The 24,664-nt window shown below is 38.5% G+C and overlaps 1 protein-coding gene across 1 annotated transcript in view; it reads right to left on the reverse strand.

Annotated features, from left to right (window-relative positions):
• Positions 1–1,700: 1,700 nt before the first annotated feature.
• WDR64 (WD repeat domain 64) overlaps positions 1,701–24,664 on the reverse strand; it is a 105,700-nt gene continuing 82,736 nt past the window's right edge. The window contains exons 18-28 of the mRNA XM_020787455.3: positions 22,833–22,923; positions 21,981–22,023; positions 19,883–20,028; positions 18,267–18,372; positions 13,123–13,184; positions 11,340–11,449; positions 9,626–9,814; positions 6,606–6,705; positions 5,808–5,888; positions 3,175–3,267; positions 1,701–2,683 (exon numbers count right to left, since the gene is read on the reverse strand). Of these exons, the coding sequence (XP_020643114.3) occupies positions 2,555–2,683; positions 3,175–3,267; positions 5,808–5,888; positions 6,606–6,705; positions 9,626–9,814; positions 11,340–11,449; positions 13,123–13,184; positions 18,267–18,372; positions 19,883–20,028; positions 21,981–22,023; positions 22,833–22,923 (1,150 nt within the window). The 3' untranslated portion in view covers positions 1,701–2,554. The remainder of the gene's footprint in view (positions 2,684–3,174; positions 3,268–5,807; positions 5,889–6,605; positions 6,706–9,625; positions 9,815–11,339; positions 11,450–13,122; positions 13,185–18,266; positions 18,373–19,882; positions 20,029–21,980; positions 22,024–22,832; positions 22,924–24,664) is intronic.

A 24,664-nucleotide genomic window follows, 5' to 3' on the forward strand; every position in this document is an offset into this window, starting at 1 on the left:
TGTCAAGGGGAACCTTTATCTTTACCATCTAGTGCTGAGGCACTACTTTGGATGGCTAACATTTAAAAACAAACCCCAGCTATGCACCCCCACTCATAAGTTATAAATAGTGAGATACAAAAAATATTAAGCACTGAATATCTAAAGAAAAAGAAACCTGGATGGCCAATCAAAACAATAACCACTTCATGGAACCGTGAGGTTGTCACAGGGGTAAGATATTTCTGAAGGCCTCTTTAAATAAAGTTTTCACCTGTTTTCTGAAGGCCAGAAGGAGCCTGGCATATATCCACAGGACAATTGTTGTGGACAGTAGCAGAAGAAGAGCTTGTAAGGTGGAGTGAGGGAGGAATCAAGCAACTTGCTGTATTGGTTTTCAGCATGGGAATAGAAATGAGACTGTGTGGATTTGTTCAGAAAGTAAGTGGTGTCGACCAATTAGGGAGGGATATTTTGGTGATGACCATGAACATTTAGACTAGTCAGGAGGCAGGTGAGCAGCTTGGATAAAAGCTGGAAAAGGGGAAGGACAGAAGGAGAGAAAACAATACATTTTCAGGATGAAAAGCCAAAGGAAGAACTGACCAAGTAGTTCTAAGAATTGATTAATTCTGTCACATTTGTATCCATCTCTCTTCCATTAAACTCAGGGTATACATAGATCTCATTCTTTCCACTTTATCCTCAAGACAACCCTGTCTAAAAAGAAAGATGGGTGATACCTTTCTTGGCCACTAAACTATCACATACATAAGCTACCTTTTGATTCCTGTGGGATTGCTTACAAAGCTGAGTGTGGTGCAGGTTAGATATACAGTGGGGTCTTGACTTGAGAACTTATTCCGTATTGGAAGGCGGTTCTCAAGTCAAAAAGTCTGTAGGTCAAGTCTCCATTGACCTACAGTGCATTGAAAACCGATTAATCCCGTAACAGGCCGTTTTTGTTCCATTTTGGTTTTTTTCTGGTCTGTAAGTCAATTCTCAGGCTGCAAGTCAAACCTAAATTTTGTGGCCAGAGAAGTCTGTAACTCAAAAAGTCTGTAAGTCAAGCCGTCTGTAAGTCAAGGGTCCACTGTATAGCGAACCCTATGAGTTACATCAGGTCGAGAATGTGAGACAGGCTCAAAGAGCCAGGTCTTCTGTTTTCTAATCTATCACTCTTAACTGCTACATCTCACTGATGCTCTCCTCTGCTGTTAGGCAAAATGCTGTCAAGTTCTTTGATTCTTCCTTTAGAGCCATTGCTAGGGGGAAAGAGCTACAGAAATCACTACAAACAAATGAATCACAAGTAACTTGAAGCCAGCAGAGCATCGCCAAATAAGGAGTATGGCTTTTTGCCTCCTTTTGTGGTATCTGTGTGGAAATTGATATACATTGAAATATGACATCCAATATAAGTTAAATTCTATGAACTGACTTAAAAATAAGTATATCCTTTCAATTCTACTTTCAACCTACGGCCAGGCAGCTGAAATCTGGAATGAATTAAGTAATATCCTATCGGCCAGGTCACGCAGGGTCAGAACATACATGGGAACATTTAATTGATTTCTATGTGATGCTGGGGACTCAGAGATTTCATCTTATGAGTGTCAGTTCACTGGTGGTTTACTTAAAAGCACTTGAAATATGTCAGCTAGAACATTTTGACTCAAGAGTGCCACAGGAATTTTTTTAAGGGCAAAGCTGCAGAACGGTAGGTTACCATAATTCATGTAAATGGCATGTGCTACTGCAACACAGTGGCTGAAATCCTGTTGCTTAGCATAGTAAATTGTAATCAGAGTAGGCTCATTGAATTTGTGGACATTTGGTGAGCCACCAAATGTGATTTGGTGATTCCAAGGGCCTACTTTAGTTGCAACTTCTAACACTTTGCAACAGGATTTTAGCCAGTGTGTCTGTGTATTTTAAAACAACAGCTAAATTTAGGATTGTGAAGAGAAGCATCTCACCTGAAGGATAACCTTGTTTTGACTAACACTTTATAGATTTTACATGCTGCATACAGTATTTTTGCACACATTTATAGATAATAATGGATAATAATGGTGCAATCCAGAAGGCATTTTGGCCAATCTGGCCAATATAAACAATGCTGTTATACTGAACGTAACTGGACAACGGCAAAATTTATCCTGATGTGATCTCTAGGAATTAAAAAGTAACTATTCAGGCAAAAGCCAAGAATCACTTAAATGTGGATGGTCAACTTGGAAATACAGAAAACTGCAAAATTACTACACATTATAAAAAGCCTAATTAGCAAAATGTTGATATTTACAAACAGAGGGAATGGCACATAAAAATCAGGAATTCATTGCCCCAGAGCCTGAGACAGAGGGGAGGCATAATTCTGTAAATATGTCTCAGTGTTGTTAATTAATCACATTCATCTTGAAAAGAGGCTGTGTATCCCATCTGGTAATTAATTCTATTAATAGTGGACAAAGAAACTACTACTTAGATTTTAGCCGGGTAATGGCATGGTTGGTTGCTGAACAGAAAGATTCAAATAACTTTGATTTTTCATTGTTCTCAAGGTTTTATTTTATGTCCACTGCAACATATCATTCTGTTTTGTGTTTTTTGTATCTGCACTTTGAGCAGCAGGGCAAGAAGGCACTGGCAATGGTGTCTGGCTGGATTTTGCACCTCTTCGAACGCTGAGACGTGAGGGCTGAAAAAGAAAGAGCAGAGCTTATGCTTGTACTGTACTTTACACACAAGTTAGCCATTAATCAGTGTGTTTTTCATTACAGTGTTCTTGCAGTGAGTGAATAATGTTTGATACAAGCGTTAGTGCAATCTATCATCTCTCCTTCTCCTCTATATCTGTGTAGCAAGGGGAGCAGTTCTAGAAAGGTTTGTAGACTTAGAAAGTTGCTTATGGTTAAATAAGAATGCTAGAAACATTTTACATATGGGAATTAGTATAATTTGTTTTCCTTACTCTTCCAAGCTTTGTGTCATGTTAAAAACGATAACAGTCAAGTAGCCAACCAATAAACCACTTAGAATAATCTGGCTATCAGTATAGAAGATGTGTTGTATGGATTTAGGCAGATTTGATTCTATTGGCTGAAGCTGAAATGCAAACATTCTTCCCATGTTGCCGATTCCTATTGCCTTAACATGCATCCCAGATGAAGAAACAATTAGTGCACTTACTGAACTGCACATTATTTTGCTTCGTTTCCTTATATTATCCATAGAGCCATCTTGATTTTCAGGAAGAGTTTTCAGGTTCTGAGGACTTGAGACCTTTCACAAGTAATTGAGAAAACCCAAGCATTATGTACACAGTTACAAGATTTTATGGAATGTACATTCAGGCACATTCCCTTAACAGGTTTCTTGAGATTTATTTCCCAAGAGTTCTTTCTCTATGCAGACTTCCTTACTGCATTCATCATTTTCAGCTCCACTGCAGAACTTTATGGTGAGTCAATATTATTCTTTTTCTTTTTACATAATGAGCAGTTGGAGCTGAGATAAGTGACTTACCAAGACTATCCAAAAATACATGATTAGGGTAGGATTCAAACTTGAATTTAAATTCCAGTATATACCATATAAAGCCTCACAGCCTTCAATCTTAAAATATGCCAAAGAATGAGTTATATAGCCCTTACTGAATTAAAAAGTGATACACTCTACTTTGCTCAAACAGTTGAAGCAGGGGAACAACTGACAATAGGATTGAGGTTAAGGTTCAGGCAAGACCTGCTGTATGCTACATTGCACATAACCTTTTAAAGTAGCATCAACAGGATAGAAAAGATCTATGGGCAGATAAGTGTATGTGTTGCCTTCATTTGCCAGAAGCATTCTTTTTCCTTTTGGGGAAAAGTGTGCAGATGCTACTACAATGCAAGAATTATTTTTAACATGCCCACTGTCTCATATCTGTTTTCTCAATCTGTGTTGTATCTGTAGCAGGGATGGACAACACGGGCCCTCCATAACAATATATCTATTTATTATTTTATTTATTTAAAATATGTTTACCACACCTTTCTCCTTAAAATGATCCAAGGCAGCTTACATCATTAAAAAGATAATATTTAAAGCTAAAACAAGTAAGTATACAAATATTAAAAATTAAACAAGTATTATATTAGAATTGGGAAATAAATTCAATACTAACACATAATTAAAAGCAACAGAGCACAACAACCCATTAAAAATAAACCCTGTCAGACAGGCAGTCATTAAGAAAAGCCTGCCTGAAAAGAAAGGTCTCTGCCAGCTTGCTGAAGGACAGCAAAGATGGGGTTAGCCTGGTTTCCTGTGGAAGGGAGTTCCAGATATATGTGTTCCTCCCTGGGCCTGTCACAATCACTGTAGTTACCCCAAACTGTAATTTTGCCCCTTGTAGACACTTCTACAGAATTAGACTCTTGGTATAAATCAGATTGACTTGTGGGCACAAAGTTATTATTACAGTTCTTCAAACAGCCTTGGCCCAAAATGTATAGGGTTTTGTGAAGCAATATCAAGTATAATAATTTTATATGGAAGAATGCATTTAAATGCATCTTACACTTTGCTATGCTGATATCAAGAAGGAACTTTTAAAAATACGCACTTTAGTACAATGTTAGTATGACAAATTCTTCCTACATTGGTAGCTAACTAGAACTGCTGAAACATGCTGCTGTTCCCATTTGCACTAATTTTAAACTCCCCATAACTTTCAGTGGGATATTTGTGATTTCAGACTTCATAGTGAGGACTAGCAGATGCAAAAGCTGTAAAAGTTCTGTTTTTTGGTACAAAACATAAGACAAACTTTTGCTGATAAACTAGAATTGGAAAATAATTAAGTCCTAATTCCTTGACCAAAACATATCCATTTTCGAAAAATCCTTCCAATTTGTTTCTAAATTTTAATCCTTGCAATCTTGTTGGTATACAAGAATTTCATATAACTAACAAATGAACTGAAGATTCAGCCAGTAGTGCAGTGTTTGCAGCATTTAGGGCACCACAAGAAATAAAATCTGGTATCTTAGATTCCAGCTTTCAGTATTTGATAGCAGTGTTCTGTGTTTGCCTTTATTAGCATATGTTCTGTAAATAGGTGAAAGGCTCAAAGAAATTACATTGAAACTGTACTAATTACAATAATTGCATGCTATCACGTTGATTCTGACTTGTGGTGATCCTTTTCAGCATTTTCTTGTTATAGAGTACTAAGAAGTGGTTTACCATTCTCTTCTTCCAGGGGTCCCTAAGGCTATAGGATGCCTGCCCCCCCTGGAAGGCATGAGGAGAATTGAACTCATGACCTCTTACCTAATGCTATTCAGCCTGCAAGAACTGTACTAAACCAAAGCAAATGTCTAGCTATGCCAACATGCAACTCCAAGAGTGGCTAAACAGCTGCCCCTGGGGAGCCTGCCAGAAGAACAAGAGTACAATATGACCCTCTTGCTTTTGTTCCTTTGCTAACAGTATTCAAGGTTATACCTGCCTCTGATACTGAAGATGGTATTTATTCATTATGACTGGAAGCATGGAAGTCTTAGTAAATATATACTGTGTTGAGCAGCTTAGCACAAATCAAATGTTTCCAGCTATGATATGTGAACTGAAATGAATCTTACAAGAGAGTTGATACATTAGACATGAGGGCGGGAAAGCGGTGTACAAGGAAGAATACATGCCATTTTTTTAAAATCAAAGCTGGGAAGTAAATGGTGGCCATTCAAGATTTGAGAATGATGTCCATAATTACCTAAACGTTGCTGTTTCTTCACTTATGAAACATCAATTTAAGCAGCTGACTTTGAACTCACCTTGTATATAGGTATAGCACCAAATACAGCACCAGTTTCTTTGTTTCCAGGTTTGAAACTTTCCAGAGGCTGTTTGTGAATCTATAAAAGAGAAATAGTATCGTCAATATATTTTCACTTCTAGGAAAGGAAATACTACCTTTTCCTGGTTGTATAGCTTTTAGTCATCAATTTAGCATTAATGTAACACTTTGCAGCCAATATAGTACTAATCTTCCAGCAAAAACCTGCATCTACAGATGAATGTCAGGAGGCAAACAGTAATCGATTCCAGTGTTTTCCACATATGAGCTGGCCCTCACCCGCTGATCCATGGAATTCCAGATCAGTCTCGAGCCAGGACGAAGGATATAGATTCTGTTACATGTTCTGGACAAGAAAAACCCTTGCATTGCAACTAAATAGGCAACAACATACATTTTTTTCATCACAGAATAGTGGAGGAAAGTTTAGGTTTTTTTAATGCATCTATTAGGCACCTTCAGTCTCGAGAGACTATGGTAACGTGCTCTGAATAGCGGTCTTGGAACAGTGTCTAGTGTGGCTGAGAAGGCCAATTTGAGAGTGGCAATCCCTTCATTTTAATGCATGTGTGAACATTAAAAATATACATCAGAAAGCAGGGAGCTTTTAAAAAAATGTATGTATGTTGTAGACTGCAAAGTGCATTGGTGATGAATTACAAAACTGTGAACATTAAACTATGCTTAGTGTTACTGTGTGTGAAAATGTTCTTTATTTTCTTTATTCTGTTTGCAAAATTCAAGAACATTTCAAGTACCAACTGAATCTTAATACCTTAGGAGAAGCCAGGGCTTTGAAAAACTTGAAATCCTGATCAACTTCATATGGCCCAGGTTTTCTCAAATTTAAAGAGCTTCTGGTTAGAGTCTTCCATCTGTTAAAAGGAGGAAGAAAGATTAATGGTCAAATGTTATGGACAGATGGACCTTTCATGTTTAAACAAAATGAAGAAAGAAAAACAAGAAGGTATCTTTTTTGCTTTCATGTTCTTTTGTTGCTGGTAGAAGAGAGTTCCTAAGAGACTGTTTGTGTTAACAAAAGAGGAGCGCAGGAAAGTTTCATTTTTGTGTGTGTTCCCTCTTTGGTGCGATTTTTTTTTCATCTTTTGTCTGTCAAACCATTTGGGAATTTTTTCATCCAATAGCATTGTGATAGGCCGTCAAAGCAGCCAAGTAGAATATCTAAACGTTTGGAATGTGAATTTCGAATCTCTGACTTGATTGGAACCTAGTGAGGAGTGCTTTTCCTTGCTTCAGTCCTTCCTTGTGGGTGTGTGAACTCCTGGTGTCCTTCATCTTGGATTGTGTTGCTTCCCACCCAACAAGCCAGTTTAGCTCTATGCCTCCATCTTGGTCCCCTCCTTCTTTGACTTTTTTGTCCTTGATTTTGTGGTGGATTTTTTTTAAAAAAATTATTTGGATGATTTTTGTTGCAGCCTACATGTGTCAGTGTGACTCTTTAGGACAATTATTTGAATTTTAGGCCCCAGATTTTTGGGAGGGGGACTTTTCTCGCTCATCATCTGTTGTTGCTATCCTTTCTTGGATTATTATTGCTGCTGTCTATGCTTTATTTTGTTATTTTCCCCCATGTGTGCATATGGGCATTTCCCCTAGTCTGATTTTTAAAAAATTGTTTATAGGTTAATTTATTGTCTATTTATTCTGTTAAAGATGTGTATTTTGGTGGCTTTTTGGGATGAACTCATTAGTTTGTTTCTGTTTGTATGTGTGTATGGGCTTTTAAACAATGGTGCTGCTGCTATATGCTGTCAAGTTTTTCTGCAATTATATGTATTAGTGACCTTCAAAAGATCCCAGAATTAATTAGGCCTTCCAAACTGAAGGCCATAGCTTCCTTTATTGAATAAATTATATTTAGCCATCCTCTTTTCCTGCTGAGTTCTCCTATGAGCTTTGTCTTCTCATTATGTGTTCAAAACACAATAGCCTTTGTTTAGTTGCTTTTGCTTCTAGAAAGAATTCAGGCGTGATTTGTTTTAGCATTCACGTTTGTTTTTCAGGTGGTCCTTGGTATCTTCAAAGCTCTTTCCTGACACCATGTTTTACATGGATTAGTTTTGTTCTTGTTGGCTTTCTTCATAGTCCAACTTTACATCTGTACATAACAGTTGGGATCATCACAGTATGGATGATCTTGGCCTTGATCTCTAGTGACATGTCTACATATATTATTCCAATTTTTCTTCTTCTTCTGGTTCCTTTGTCACTATCTTTCCAAACCATAGTCTTCTGATTTCTTGGCTGTAGCTTCTATTTGGATTTATAACTGAACTATGCTATTCAATATACTGTATACATAAAATCACTGGGAGAAATTGTCCAGAGTGAGAAGGCTGATGGGCTTTGTGATGATCACCAGATAATTAGGATAGCAAATAGTCTCTTAGAGATAGAAGTTAAAGAAGTGAGCCACACACACAGGGATGTCTGCCAGCAGTGCTCCTGGTGGGCGACTAGTAGAAGAGGCAGAAGAACACCGAATGGGTTCCCAATGAATTCTACCCTGCCCCCCCAGGAGGACTGTGCTTTTATTAACCTCACAAGCTCACAGATAGTGGACCGTATACAGATAGGTTACAGAGTTCAGATAGGACAATGGTTACATCATGCCTTTAGGACTGGCCTAAGGAAAGGCTCTATGCAAGCTCTCTAGCATCTATGAGAAAGAAGAAGAATGGTGGGCAGTCATGCTTCTCAGAAGCAGCTGTGATGTCATCCAGGAGGGTTAACTCTCTACTGTAGATTAAGCCAACAGTTTAGCAACCTTGGGAATGGCACCCCCATAGTCACCAGTATGTGGATGACACCCAACTCCTGTTTGGTTTGCTTTATTTCCCACTTTAGCATTCTAATCACCTATGATTATCAGCACATTCTGTACAGGTGTGTGATCAATTTCCTCCTGTATACTACTGACATTAAATATTTCTATGTCATCCTTGTCAGCAACTATAGTTAGAGATACTGTAGTCAGCAGTAATGGATAAGAGGGAAGTTACAATATACTATGACAGACGTTTTAAAGTCCAGCCAGATTTATTTGTGAAGAATAATGTGTTTTATTATTGGTGGGATATAATGGCATGTAAATTTCATCCTGTACTCAGCATCAGAAGAAAATATGTATTATTTTGCAGTTCCAAACACAGCATGTATGTGTTTATTGGTGAATACTGTACCTGGTTCAGATGCCTATCTCCACTGATCATTGGAGATTGATTTTCCATTTCATTAAAATGATGAGGTTGCATTTCAGTTAAGTGACTTTGTAGCAGAAGGGGAGTGACTTTCACAATAAACTTGGATGTTACATATTCTTCCTCACACACTATTTCTCTGGGGAATTTCCCTCTTTCTGTGGGAATTTTATTTCCTTCCTTCCTTTTTTAACTAGAATTACTATAACTTTAGCCATACAGTACTGTGTCCCCATTGCTTTCTAAACAGCAGTTAAAGGCACCATTGCAAAAGATAGGAGCCAGCATGGATAGGAGCCAGCATCTTCAGCCCACTAGTAATTTGAACAATGATCAGTTTGTAACCATCCTTGCACAAATACTATCGGAGGATTGTGCAAAATATCTGGAGCAGATTGCAGACTCAGCCTTGATGCTAAAGAGCTTCTTGGTCCTATAACTTTCATGATCTGAAATGTGATGATACTTAAATATCAAATCTGCAGTGGACTTTTATGCTGTAGATATGCTCCTAGACGTTAGTGCCATAGAAACTGTAGACATAACAATCTTATGCAGAACAATGCAACCTTACCTCTCCCTGTCAAGGACCAGAGGATATTCAAATTTCTGCTTTTTCTCCATATATTTGCTGTCTTCTTTTATTGTGAAGGGCATTTCACTTACATCACAGGGCAAAATTATATCAGTGGGTTCAGAAATTTCAAACAATCTGCGCTGACCAAAGTAACCTAGGTAGTGGCCACTGTGGGAATTCCAGAGTCTTCATATGAAAGGAGCCCAAGAAATAAAAAATATTTATTTATTTATTTATTTATTTATTTACTTACTTAAAATATTTTCCCCATGCTTCTCCTTTAAAAAAGGACCCAATGTGGCTTACATTGTTAAAAGACAATTTATAATGCTAAAAACAGTAAGTATACAAATGCTAAAAAGGCTCAAACAAATACCACACTAAAAATTTGTAAACAAAGGAAACACAAAAAACACATTCAACGCAGTAAGGCAGTAAAGGAAACTATCAAAAAACACACTCAGGCAGCAAATCACTGAGGGAAAGCTTACCTAAAGAGAAATATATTTGCCTGCTTACAAAACGACAGGAAAGATGGGGCCAGCCTGACGACCACCTGTGGGAAGGAGTTCCAGAGTCTAGGAACAGCAACACAGAAGGACCTTTCTAGCACATCCACCAAACACACCTGTGAAGGTGGCAGGACAAAGAGAAAGGCCTTTCCTGATGATATTAACACCTGGGCAGGCTCATAAAGGGAGAGGCAGTCCTTGAGATAGCTTGGACCCTAGCCATTTAGGGTTTTAAAGGTTAGAGACAGAGTGCTCTGTATTGTGCCCAGAAGTGAATCGGCTGCCAGTGGAGCTACTGTAACAGGAGGGGGTCATGTATTCCCTGTGACCGGCCCCAGTTAATAATTTGGTGTTTGGGACCCGCTAAAATTTCTGGACACTTTCCAGGGGCAGTTCTAAGTAGAGTACGTTACAGTAATCCATCTGGGATGTAACTAAAGCATGTGTCACCGTGGCTAGGTCAGACTTCTTTAGGAATGAACCAGTAATTTTAATTGTGCAAATATCAACTTTTAAACATGAAGAAAAAGAGTCTTCTAGTTATGTCATTAAAAAATGCTATCCAAAAAGATAAGATTTTTTTAAAAATTCTAAATGCATATATGTTAGCAAAATATTAAGGGGCCAGTATATACAGCTAACTTTCCTCAACCTGTAGGGTTTTTTTTCCATAGAAGGATTATCCAGTAGGTTTCCCATGAAGTAAAACTGCAGCTGGGCCTTCTGCCATTTTGAGACAGGTGGTAGATAAACTTCCTAGCATGAACAATTGTTGGTACCTCCACAAGCTATCTTTTTTTAAAAAAGAAAAATGTTCTCCTGACTCCTGGCACTCACCATGATTTTGTAGTGGTCATGTCAGATACCTTTTTTGGGGGAAAGTCCACTTAGCATCTTGAGTACTATGGAAGGAAAACATGGCTGCTGTCAGGAGTTCCAAGTATGGCCAAGATAAGCTTCCCTGAGACTCCAAAAACTAAAGAGAAACTGGTCCTATCACCAGGAGAGGACCAATAGATGCCAATTGCTCTCCAGCTCTAAAGCTGACCACATCTGCATTTTTGCATGCCACACATCTCAGCTTTCCCTGGGGTGGTTTAGGCTGATGTGAAACTGATGGGATGCAAACAGAAAGATAACTCTGACATGGTAACAAACAGGCCAAATTCTAAGCTAACTTCCAGCTGAGTGTAACTTACCTGACAGAACTATCAATAGAACCAGTCACTACAAGGTTTTTTTCTTCATCAAAGAACAGGTCAACTATTTTGAGAGAATGAGCTCGCCAGCAAATCTGCTGCTTTACATGCTGCAGGGGAAAAAACATACCAATGTTTCTGTCACCGTTGCTACTTTTGGTGGATATTAAGAACCTCTGACATCCACATAGTTGACATCTGTAGCAGAAACTGAAGAGTTACTTTCACCAGGCTGGTAATGGATTTTGCCAACAGTGCACATTGTATATTGCACTAGATTGTGAACTGTGGAGTGGAATTTTTCTACATATACTGTATAAAACAAATCACGGAATCATAGACCCATAGAATAATAGAGTTGAAAGGGGCCTATAAGGCCATCAAGTCCAGCCCCATGCTCAATGCAGGAATCCAAATCAAAGTAAATCTGACAAATGGATGCCCAATTTTCTCTTGAATGCCTCCAGCAGTGGAGTGCTCACCACCTGCCGAGGTAACTGGTTCCACTGTCAGACTGCTCTAACAGGAAGTTTTTCCTGATATTCAGCCAAAATCTGGATTCCTGTAACTTCAATCCATAATCATGTGCCCTGCACTCTGGGATGAGCCTGCCTCTTCTCTGTATGACAATCTTTCAAGTGTATTTGAAAAGTGCTATCATATCTTAGTCTTCCCTTCACAACACAAAACTTGCCCACTTATTTCAGTATTTCTTCATAGGGCTTGGTTTCCAATCCCCTGATCATCTTTGTTGCCTTCCTTTGAATTTGTTGAATTTTGTTGGCATCCTCCTTAAAATAGTCAAGATGACACCTAACCAGGGCTGAGTAGAGGGAGACTAGTACCTCACAGGATCTGGAGGCTATGTTTCTGTTAATGCAGCCAAAAATAGCATTGGCTTTTTTTGTAGCCACATCACACTGTTGGCTCATACTCTGCTTATGATTTACAAAACTTCCAAGATTCTTTTTGGTCATAGTATTACTGAGCCAAGTATCCCCCATCTTGTAACTGTGCATTTGTTTTCTCTCCCTAAGTGTAGAACTTTGCACTTATTCCTGTTATAGTCTTCCAGCCTGTTTAGTAGAAACTCGGGCCTGGGGGACAGTTAACAAAATGCAATTTGAAAGTGGCAAGGGTATGGAAAAGGAAAAGGGGAAGGGGTCCCTACTTTCTCCTGCAACCTCTTTTCATCAGTCATTTTCCCTCACTGTGTGACAAACACAACTCAAGAAGCTGGAAATGTTTAAGAGAGGAAACCGCAGTGCAGCAAGGGTTAAGGACTAACTTGAACCTGTGGCTTCACTATAAAATGAATTCTCCTGATTAGCAGAAAGCAATGAATTCAATTCCACCCCAGCACCAAACATGCAGTGATGAGCCAGGAACAAAAACAAAAAAACAAAACAAAACAAAAAATGAAGCCAATTTGTTCAGTGTAGGAACTTGTATTTTTGAACTCTATACAATCTGGATTTTTTTAAGAGAAAGAGATGGATGGTAAATTGGATAGCTTGTGACAGTACAAACATTTGTGTCTCAGAATTCAATTAATTCACCTGTTTCAGATTTTCTAATACAGTATATGATAATTCCAGTCTGATAACACTGAATTTCTGATAACATTGAATGAACATTCTGATTTACAGTTGAAGCAAGCAAAGAATATGGGCAAAATTGAATGGGTTAGGTGAAATCTCAAAACATTTCCCATGCAATAATCATTTTTTATATAAAGATATGAAAACAAGCCCTTAAAATATTCATTTTCCATTTTCCTTACCTTGTTGGCATCAAGAGGATCTTCTAAGAATGAGCCAACATTCCATCGGATAACATGACCCTCTGTAAGAGAAATCACCCATTTAAAGTAGTTTTTTTATGTATTATGTAACTATCCTAGAATCAACCTAACAATAATTTCATGGCTCGTGAGTGTCATAAATAAGAGCTAAGAACATCGTAAAATTAAGCAACTGAATTTTACACATTGAAATAAAATCTCCTGGAGCCTGTTAGTGAAAAATCAAATTGTTTTGACTAGACATGATAATAAAACAAGTCTTGATGTCCTTATTTGGATCCTTTCCACCTGTAATGGTTCAGATGAACAAAAATATTTCTTAAGCAAAACCACCAGTTATATTATTGGTTATATTATTGGATAATTAGTGCAGGGAAATCGCCCCAGAGGGAGACCACAGCTGCAACACGAGGATATCTGCAAGCAGGATCTGAAGGCCTTAGGAATGGACCTCAACAGATGGGAAATCTTGACATCTGAACACTCAGCCTGGAGGCAGGCAGTGCATCACGGCCTCTCCCAATTTGAAGAGACCCTTGTCCAGCAGGTCGAGGCAAAGAGGCAGTCCCGAAAGCAGCAAAATCAGGGAGCTGGACAGGGGACAGATTGTATTTGTCTTCAGTGTGGAAGGGATTGTCACTCTCGAATAGCCATACTAGAAGCTGTTCCAAGTCCTCCATACAGAGCATGTTACCATAGTCTCTCGAGAATGACGGATGCCTAATCTACTATTGGTTTAGGCTGTTAGTTTATTGCTGGAATTGTGACACCTTCCTGGGACATTTTATATATCTAATGCAAATCAGAAAACATTTTGCTGCTTTCTGGACCCTGTTCCAAAATATAGATAGTTTTGGTTTCCTTTCCTTGTGATTTGGTGAGGGATATGATGGAATATCCCTATACACTATAACAGATTACATCTACCTTTTTCATATATTCTTAACTCTTTCCTTCCTTGTTACCTCAAGTGCTGTAGCAATGGCAGGGCCCTTAAACAAAATTTATAGAGTGCTGCATTTTAATAGTATGTTTGAGAGGAACCTAGAAAACTTTATTTCCCAGAGTTTCTAGCACATGGGGGAAGGGTGTCATGAGAATAGCTTCCTAATTACAATGGAAGGAGAGAAACTTCACAGGGAAGCCTATAGTGAGACCTCAGCATGCTTGATTTAAAAAAATTAATCTGGAATAAATTTGTGCAGGGTTGACATAGTAGTTGACTTGCAATGAAACCAAGCCTTATGAGCTTGCACACACATGTTTTTAGCAAGCCAAGTACAACTGGCAAAAAAAAATCCATTGGTTTTTTGACATTGGAGTATATATTTTTTGTCATAGCAAACATACCTTATTGGTAAGAGAAAAATCTCATGTCATTTTTCACAAAACCCTTTTTGTGGGAAATGAGAAATGATTCTCTCTGGCTTGTCATTAAGTTATCTACAATTTGAGAGAATTTAAATTTCTTCCATGGAGGTGATTGGATTAATAGAAACCAGGAAATATCCCACCATGTAAGAAGTGTACATTATATTTCATCTTGTTTTTATTTCACCTTGTATTATCTGGCTCTAGGTATTTGGTAGGAACACAGATGATACATCCAAACATTTATTTGGACACGGAACATTTTTGTACCTTGCAATATAATGTGATTCTCATAGGAGTCAGAAAATACCCCACAACTCACACAATGCAATACCAGTTTTATTTTGTTTTTCTCCTGGACCATGAGGGTTAACATGCACTGCTAGACCAAACTATTATTAATCTCAAGCCACCATTTTTTTCCTTACTCAAAATTTGTCAATAAGAGGAAACAAAAGGGGGAAAAGAGATTTTAAGAACCCTGCACAGAATTGTAAAGAGGAACAGTTTCCATTTGAATGCATAACTATAACATAAGTAGGCTAAACACTTATTTAGCTATGCATCTGTGCCACAGGAAGCAGTGATTTGCAACATATACCCAGGACATTTACATTGAGCTAAACAAGTGTGTCATTTCACAAACAGCAATGCAAATATTCTCCCTCTGGCTCATACAACCACACAGATAAAACATAATATATAATGAACCTCTTAACAATAGATTGATCTTTCTCACTTTAGACAGGAATTCTTATACTATTTTTAAATCAGGGAAAAATAGCCATATTGTAGTTGCATTCGTATTGTGAAATCATATTGATACTACAATATAAACATCACTTAAGTGATAGCAAATGTTACTGCCAATAACAATTTCATGATAGTCAGATTTGTAGCAAACATAATTTTAAGTATTCTCCGTACTGTATTACACCATTTCTTGCAATTATGTATGTTGTGAAGATTTTCCATATATCCAAGTTTCCCTCAAACTTATGATAGCTAAAAATTGGGACAGGATGTGTTCACCCTCAAAGTTTTGGAAAAACACGAGAAAAGTCATTATCTCCAACTCATCTGATAGAACTGGTTAAAAGGACTCCTGCCTGCTGCAGCCACCTGAATAACAATGTCTTAAGGACCATCAAAAATCTATAAGTGTAAATTGTCTGGGATTGGGGGACAGCACATGAAAGATAACAAGGATCCTGCACCTTTAGAAGCTGGGCATACACTTAAAAGCAAGTCCCACTGAATTACTGCCAAGTAAGCATACACTGGACAGAATAAAGATGTTCATATCATCAGGCCGGTTATTATCATCCTTGTCTGAATTTAGCTTTAATCATCTTTTTCAGTTTACTAATTCTGGGCAGGGTGACAGAGAGAAAGAAAGCCCAAAACCACATCATTGCCAAGTTTCACAGCTCACTTTGTTAGCATGTAGCTGGAAGGGCACCTCTTCAGTTCCCAGTCTTTGAATAAAAGTGGCAACCTGTTGAATGGTGGGGTGTAAATCAATCAATCAATCAAGGTCACAAAAAAACAAGCAAATCGCACATTAACTTTTGAAATTGAGCCTATGGTTTCCCCAAGGAGTATGATTTCTATTGTTAAACTATCTGATTTATTTTTTAAAAAATTCTAATCTGGCCTTTAAAATCATCAAAGCCTTCAAACATGTTTGAAAGAAACAAAAAAAAATTAGTATATTCATGTATGTATGTATGTATGTATGTATGTATGTATGTATGTATGTATCTATCTATCTATCTATCTATCTATCTATCTATCTATCTATCTGTCTGTCTGTCTGTCTGTCTGTCTGTCTGTCTGTCTGTCTGTCTGTCTATCTATCTATCTATCTATTTATTTATTTATTTATTTATTTATTTATTTATTTATTTATTTATTTATTTATACCCCGCCTATCTAGTCGAACGATCACTCTAGGTGGCTTCCAACATACATAACACAACATATAAAATATAACAAAATATTTATACATCAATATACAGGTTATTCAAGATGAAAAGAAGAGGAAAAAATACAAGAAGAAAGGGGAAAAAAGGAGTCAGGTATTAACTGGAGGGAGATATAAAGAATCTCTTAATAAAAGTAATATACTATACTTTTAGATCAATGCAATTTTAAACCTGAACAAGCCTTGTTAATGACAGGATGTTTGGGAAGTGATTAATTCAAAAGTCTGCAATGCATAAGAATGTCTCACTAAATGTTGACATGTATCTTAGTAAACCTGTATAGGATTGTGTTCCTAATAGCTGTAGCAGCCACTCCTTTCCCATGTGTAGGACTAAATTCATGTTCAGGATAGAGAGGCACACAGATCTGTACTCTCCCCCGAATATTCTTATAAGTCACTTGCTGTTGTTGTTATGTGCCATTGAGTTGGAACCAACTAATAGCAAACCTAATAGGACTTTCAGGGTAAGTGAGACAATTAAGAAGTGGTTTTACCACACCGGGTCCTTGTTAGTCACTTAGACTTCATAATATTAGCTCTTCACACATTCAGGCAAATGCCTCAGTAGGGCTTATGTGGTGTCAGTAATGGACTGGATGAGGGTGAATAAACTGAAACTTAATCCAGACAAGACCAAGTTGTGCCTGGTCAGTCAAAAGGCAGAGCAAGGAATAAGGATTCAGCCTGTGCTGGATGGGATTACACTTCATCTGAAAACACAGGTGTGTAGTTTGGGTGTGTCCCTGGATTAGTCTATAAACTGAGATACGCAGGTTTTCATGGTGGTCAGGAGTGCATTTACACAATTAAAACTAGTTAATTAGCTCTGTTCCTGGAGAGGTCTGATTTCACCACGGTGACACATGCTTTGGTTATGTCCCAGCTGGATTACTGTAATGCGCTGTATGTAGGGCTGACTTTGGAAAGTGTTCAGAAGTTTCAGCACTTCCAAAACGCTGGAACCAGATTGTTAACTGGGGCTGGTTACAGGGATCACATAACCACCCTCTTAGAGGAACTCCACTGGCTGCTGATTCGTTTTCAGGCACAATTCAAAGTGCTGGTTTTAACCTATAAAGCCCTAAATGCCTTGGGTACAAGCTATCTTGAGGACTGAGACTCCCTTTAAGTGCCTGCCTGAATGCTAGGATAATCAGGGAAGGCCTTTCTCTCAGTCCCATCACCACCACAGGTACATTTGATGGGGGCATGAGAGAGGGCCTTCTCTGTTGCTCCTCCCAGACTCTGGAACTCCCTCCCATGGGAGGCCAGGCTGGCCTCATCTTTGCTGTCCTTCCACAAGCAGATAAAGACTTTTCAGGCAGGCTTTCCCTCAGTGACTGGCTGTCTGAGAGGGGTTTTAAATGGATTATTGTGCCTTGTTGCTTTTAAGTTTTTTTTGACATTTATTTAATTTACATTTAAAATATAATATTTGTTTAATTCTTTTAAATATTTTTATATTTACTGTTTTTCATTTTTAAATGTATTTAATGATGTGAGCCAGCTTGGGTCCTTTTTAAGGGAAAGGCAGAGTAAAAATGATTTAAATAAATAAATAAATAAATATTTCATTATTGGAGTTCTTATAGAACAATTGTTTTTTTTCCCTCCCCAAATGCCTTCTGATGTCAGTGAACAATTTCTCTAAGATGAGGGATGAATAGGATCTGGAGAGATGTTCATGTTTGTTTTCAGCAATACTGGGGGAACGATCTTTACAAATTTTTATTATAAACATTGCTGAGAAATGATTGCTTACCTTTATTAGAAGCAAACAGCATTTTAGCAGATATCCCAGTGCATAATGCTGTTACAGCAATTGGAGGATGTTTTGTGAATGGCAAAATTTCTCTTAGTAGATCTCCCTTAACAAACAAAAAAATTAATAATCATCCTTTCTTTTAAGAAAGCAAAATTATATGATGTTTGGAGCTTGGCTTGAGGACTACATGAGTCACACTGATCTACGTTATCACACTATGTTTTGAGATACACCAAATTTAAATCTTCATTTTGAGCTCTAAAGTATTATTACAGGGAGCAATGTTGTAAACAAGGGAGTGGTTCAGCTCAAGAAAAGAGATTTCATTTTTGGGCATATGAACACATGAAAGTACATTTGTCTGCATCCCAGGACCTGTTTTGGAACCCCGTACAACAGGATAGAGACGCCCTCTTTTAATGGATGAGCTAATACAAATGTATCTATAGCTAAAGCTAAAGTTAAAAAAATAAACATTCACAAGTGTATTCCTGATGTGATGTTGAGGACCTGTCACACTCTTCTACCCTACCTTTATTACTGTCCAACAACTAGCTATTAACACAGGGCTATCACCAGTACTAATTACGACTGCTCATGCAGTGGTGAGGCTGGGATCAGCAATCTGAAAACTCCTCTCTTATGTGTACTTTGGGCTGCTTTCAAACTCAAATTTGTCTGAGCGTGTGAATTATTCTAATATTAGAAACCTGAGGTGACGCAGGAGCAATCAGTGAGCTGGCTGTTTTCTGTGCCAATGGCACTCTGTCAAGGAGCTGCAACAAAACTGACATGAGAAGGATGAACTTTAAGCCTTAATTCTGAAAGACAATTCAGTTCTCATAGTGGGCTGCTAAAAAGGTAGAGGTGAATGTAGTGTTTCACAAAGGTTTAGTCTTAGCCACATACCCTTGGATGCACACTTTAAAATGGTGAGGGAGTCTGAGTGTGTTAGAGAAGCTGAGAACAATGCCATCAGGAGGCTAGATTCTATCATAAATCCAGTATCCTAGCAGACTGGTCAGAGCTGAGACCACATTAAGATGCATCTTCTTCAGAAATTAACCATCACAGCATCAGAAAAGACTTGGCAGTTCCAATGATAATAAGCGCAGAGAAACTGCTAAGATTAGCTATTGGCAAGTAGCAGGAGTGGAAAGTAATGTCAGTGGAGGATCTTTCATGGACAATGGCAGTGATGTTCAAGCCATAATTAATTAACAACTGGGATTTTATGGTTGTTGTGGGTTTTCGGGCTCTTTGGCCATGTTCTGAAGGTTGTTCTTCCTAACGTTTTGCCAACTTTCTGAAGAACAACCTTCAGAACACGGCCAAAGAGCCTGAAAAACCCACAACAACCATTAGATCCCAGCTGTGAAAGCCTTCATGAAGAAACTGGGATTTTCCTTTTGCAAATTTTACTCCTTCCCATTGCTAAAGAAACAGAAATGGCAATAGCTGTATCTATTTCTACAAGAAACAAGAAACAGGAGAAACACAGATAATAAAGCAGAAGAATCCTCTCATAATGGAATCCATTGACTGAGAGTGCAATTATAAAGCTCTTGCTTGTGTCATTCATTATCTCAATTCAATTATGCAAAAGAGCTTACCATGATAGTCCAGAGATAAATACGACCATCTTCATGAGCAACAACAAGTATGGGTATATTCTTGGGTTCTACTTTTTCACTTCCAGCAACTAGAAGACTGGATGGAATTGCTTTATCTTCCATGATCAGAGAACCTGATCCCAATCCTAATTTTGATTCAAAAACAAAACATAATTGATTATTAATTTCATACATTGTGTCATAAAGTGCTCTTTAAACTGATACTTCAGTGATTGTCCTGAATGCTAACTAGTGGAACTGAAACACCATTTGGATTTTTTTTTGTTCAGAAACTAAAATATCATAGAATCATAGAAAAGTGAAGTTGGAAGGGGCCTACAAGGCCATCAAGTCCAACCCCCTGCTCAGCGCAGGAATACAATCAAAGCATATCTGCCAGGTGATTATCTAAGTTTTTCTTGAATGCCTCCAGTGTTGGAGCACTCGCCCACTCCCGAGGTAACTGGTTCCACTGTCGTACTACTCTAACAGTTAGGAAGTTTTCCCTGAGATCTGGCTTCCTTTAACTTGAGCCCATGGTTGTGTGTCCTGCACTCTGGGATGATTGAGAACAGATCTTGCCCCTCTTCTGTATGAAAGCCTTTCAAATATTTGAAAAGGGCTATCATATCACCCCTCAGTCTTCTTTTCTCAAGGCTAAACATGTTCAATTCTTTCAGTCTTTCCTCATAAGGCTTGGCTTCCAGCCCCCTGATCATCCTTGTTGCCCTCCTCTGAACTTCATCCAATTTGTTAGCATCCTTCTTGAACTGTGGTGTCCTGAACTGGAATACTTACCAGGAATTCATTCATAACTCAGCTGTTCTATGATTCTATTATTGTTTTATGCTTGTGTTGGAAACAAACTTTATCTCATCTTCTCCAAATACCAACCTTTCTGGATTTTAAAACACCCTATCTCTATAGTGTTCCCAATGACTAACATCTTACCTATCACCATGCTTTTATTTTACTTTATTATGCTTTCATTATGTGGTCCCTTAGTGCAATTTGTTTAGTTCCTTTTATATTTCGTTTCTTGTTGATTATCATTGTTGTTATGTTTTATCCTGTTTTGTAAACCACTCAGATTGACCTTGGCGGCCAGATGAGATGGGTGGTATAAAAATCAAATCAAATAAATAAATAAATAAATAAATAAAATTTTTGTTCAATAGCTTCCAGTGCAGAGCTTTCTAAAAGGTTGTACATCGGTACAAATTGCCACTTGGCTGAAGCCTTTGCTCAGTTCTCAAACATCCCTGGGTTGCATTCTTTAACTTGGCTCACTGCCTGATATTTTCATGCAATTTGAACAGGAAGTGGCAAAAGTTGAGGTCGAGGGAATGGACCGTCAGAAAGTTCTTCCTAGTGTTCAGATGGAATATCTTTTCCTGTAGTTTCAAACTACAGGAAAAGATATTCCATCTGAACATTAGGAAGAACTTCCTGATGGTCAGAGCTGCCCGGCAGTGGAATAGGCTGCCTTGAAGGGTGGTGCAGTCTCCTTCTTCGGAGGTTTTTCAGCAGAGGCTGGATGGCCATCTGTTGGAAGTACTTTGATGGATGTTCCCGCATGGCGGGGGATTGGACTGGATGGCCTCTGTGGTCTCTTCCAACTCTGTGACTCTATGACCTTTGTATAATTAAGGGTCAATGTATTTCTGTTTCATCTTGGGATAAATTTTATCATCCACCACCACCATTGTTTTAGGTTGCATTGGTGGGCAGAGTTTACCATTCAATGCAGGCATAAGTCAACCAGGAAAGGAACCACATTTTGGTGAATAACTGTACATAGATAACATGAAAGAGTATTCTCAGTCCACATGTAGAAGATGTATTAACTAGCCTTTATTAAATATATAAATAAATCTCAGCAACATGTCTTCTTCCCTTGAACATAAACAATATCAAAAGGGGTCCAGACTTTTTTATTTTTAAGGAAAACATGCACATATTTAAAAGCTTCCAGAATTTATGCAAATTCAAGTGAAGATCTCAACCCAGCCCTTCACGTCAACAGTCTGTGACAAGTTGTTGTTCTTAAGACATGGACTTTAAAAGTATACAGTATGGGCATTCTTCCATTTCTTACCTGAAACACTTGTTGTACCACCATGTTCATTTTTATCACATTCCTGAAATTAAGCAGTAGGATGAACAATGAATCTGAGATTTAAAAAAATTAGACACCAGAAAAAAAGATACCTTTAGTTGCCAACTATTGGGGGTGGGGGTGATCAGAAATGTTCACAAAATGTTTCTTTAGTTTGTGGGTTTGCATCCTGCCTTAAAACTCTAGGCAGTTTACAGTAAAATTGAATAAATCACTGCCATTTAATGATCAATAACCTCTTGGTTTAATAACCTGAGATTAGAGATGGGAATGAACTGCTGGTTTGACAGTTCGGCACAATTCATTTCCTGGCCAAACAGCTGATCTGTGGTTCAGTGTGCCACCCCCTCCAATGGGCATCCATTTAGTGGCAGTGTCCAGCTTCACCTCTTCTGGGCACTGCCTCTAAGTAGATGCCCACAGGAGGTGGCAGGTTGCTGAACCATGGATCAGCTGTATGTATTCTCGAAGGTTTCATGGCTGGGATCTGATTGTTGTTGTGGGTTTAGAACATGGCCAAAGAGCCCGAAAAACCCACAACAAACATGGATCAGCTGTTTGGCTGGAAAACAAAGCACGCCAAGCACTGAACTAGTGGTTCATGTCCAACTCTACCTGAGATGTAAATAAAGTTGTGCCTGTGTACACCTGATGCAACTCTTTTCAAAAATGCAGGCAGGTGAATCAGGATGTCTATAATTAGACATAACCCTTGTTTCAACCAAGCTACAGTTACCAGCTTCAGAAAAAACTGGAGACAGGGACAGAGTGAAGGCAAAGGCCAGGGCAGGAGAGAGAAGCTGGCTCAGCCACAATCCGAAAGGAACATACCAGCTTTATGCCCACAGTGCTGCCTTCTTCCTGTGTATGACTCTCATCACTCTGAGGATCGGAACTGAAGGTGGAAGACAAACTCAGCTGCCTGTATGGAAGACAGAATCCAGGTAGCTCCAGATGTTAGTGGGTATGGAGAATAACTGAACCACAGGGCCAAAAGCATATAGTCTTCATGATCTTGTAGACTATATTATTTATTTCAATACATCTGTAGGAACAGGCTGTTCTAAAGCTAGACTGCCGATTTCCTAGAACACGGTAAATATCATATACAGGCATTTCTTTGCAAACACAATTTTGCTGACTGCAATAAAATGAATTAAGAACCCTATGTGTAGAAGTACTTTGCATACATAATAAAACATGGGCAAAATGTTAGAGGTGCTGAAGGCGCTGGAACTTTAAAAAACCCTTTGTATATATTTTGCTACTTCAAGTTAGATATCTCCTATTGCTATGAACCCATAATTAGTTGGGAATATGCTCCAGTCCAGTCAAATATTTATTAATTTCACTGGGGTAGGAAATGGCAAGCCACTCCAGTATCTTTGCCAAGAACGCCCCATGATCAGAAACAAAAGGCTAAAAGATATGACGCTGGAAGATGGGCCCCTCAGGTCGGAAGGCGTCCAACATGCTACTGAGGAAGAGTGGAGGACAAGTACAAGTAGCTCCAGAGCTAATGAAGTGGTTGGGCCAAAGCCGAAAGGACGCTCAGCTGTGGACGTGCCTGGAAGTGAAAGGAAAATCCAATGCTGCAAAGAAAAATACTGCATAGGAACCTGGAATGTAAGATCTATGAACGTCGGGAAGCTGGAGGTGGTCAAACAGGAGATGGCAAGAATAAACATCGACATCCTGGGCATCAGTGAACTAAAATGGACAGGAATGGGCGAATTCAGCTCAGATGATTATCATATCTACTACTGTGGGCAAGAATCCCGTAGAAGGAATGGAGTAGCCCTCATAGTCAACAAAAGAGTGGGAAAAGCTGTAATGGGATACAATCTCAAAAATGATAGAATGATGTCAATACGAATCCAAGGCAGACCATTCAACATCACAATAATCCAAGTTTATGCACCAACCAGCATTGCTGAGGAGACTGAAATTGAACAATTCTACGAAGATTTACAACACCTTCTAGAACTGACGCCAAAGAAAGATGTTCTTCTCATTCTAGGGGACTGGAATGCTAAAGTAGGGAGCCAAGAGATAAAAGGAACAACAGGGAAGTTTGGCCTTGGAGTTCAGAACGAAGCAGGACAAAGGCTAATAGAGTTTTGTCAAGAGAATAAGCTGGTCATCACAAACACTCTTTTCCAACAACACAAGAGGCGACTCTATACATGGAAATCACCAGATGGGCAATATCGAAATCAGATTGATTATATTCTCTGCAGCCAAAGATGGAGAAGCTCTATACAGTCAGCAAAAACAAGACCTGGAGCTGACTGCGGTTCTGATCATCAGCTTCTCATAGCAAAATTCAAGCTTAGACTGAAGAGATTAGGAAAAACCACTGGGCCACTCAGGTTTAATCTAAACCAATACCTTATGAATACACAGTGGAAGTAAAGAACAGATTTAAGGAACTAGATTTGGTGGACAGAGTGCCTGAAGAACTCTGGATAGAGGCTCGTAACATTGTCCAGGAAGCAGCAACGAAAACCATCCCAAAGAAAAGGAAATGCAAGAAAGCAAAGTGGCTGTCCAACGAGGCCTTAGAAATTGCAGAGAGGAGAAGGGAAGCAAAATGCAAGGGAGATAGGGAAAGTTACAGAAACTTGAATGCAGACTTCCAAAGAATAGCAAGGAGAGACAAG

Source organism: Pogona vitticeps, chromosome 1, assembly GCF_051106095.1.
Source record: "Pogona vitticeps strain Pit_001003342236 chromosome 1, PviZW2.1, whole genome shotgun sequence".
Taxonomy (NCBI): Eukaryota; Metazoa; Chordata; class Lepidosauria; order Squamata; family Agamidae; genus Pogona; species Pogona vitticeps.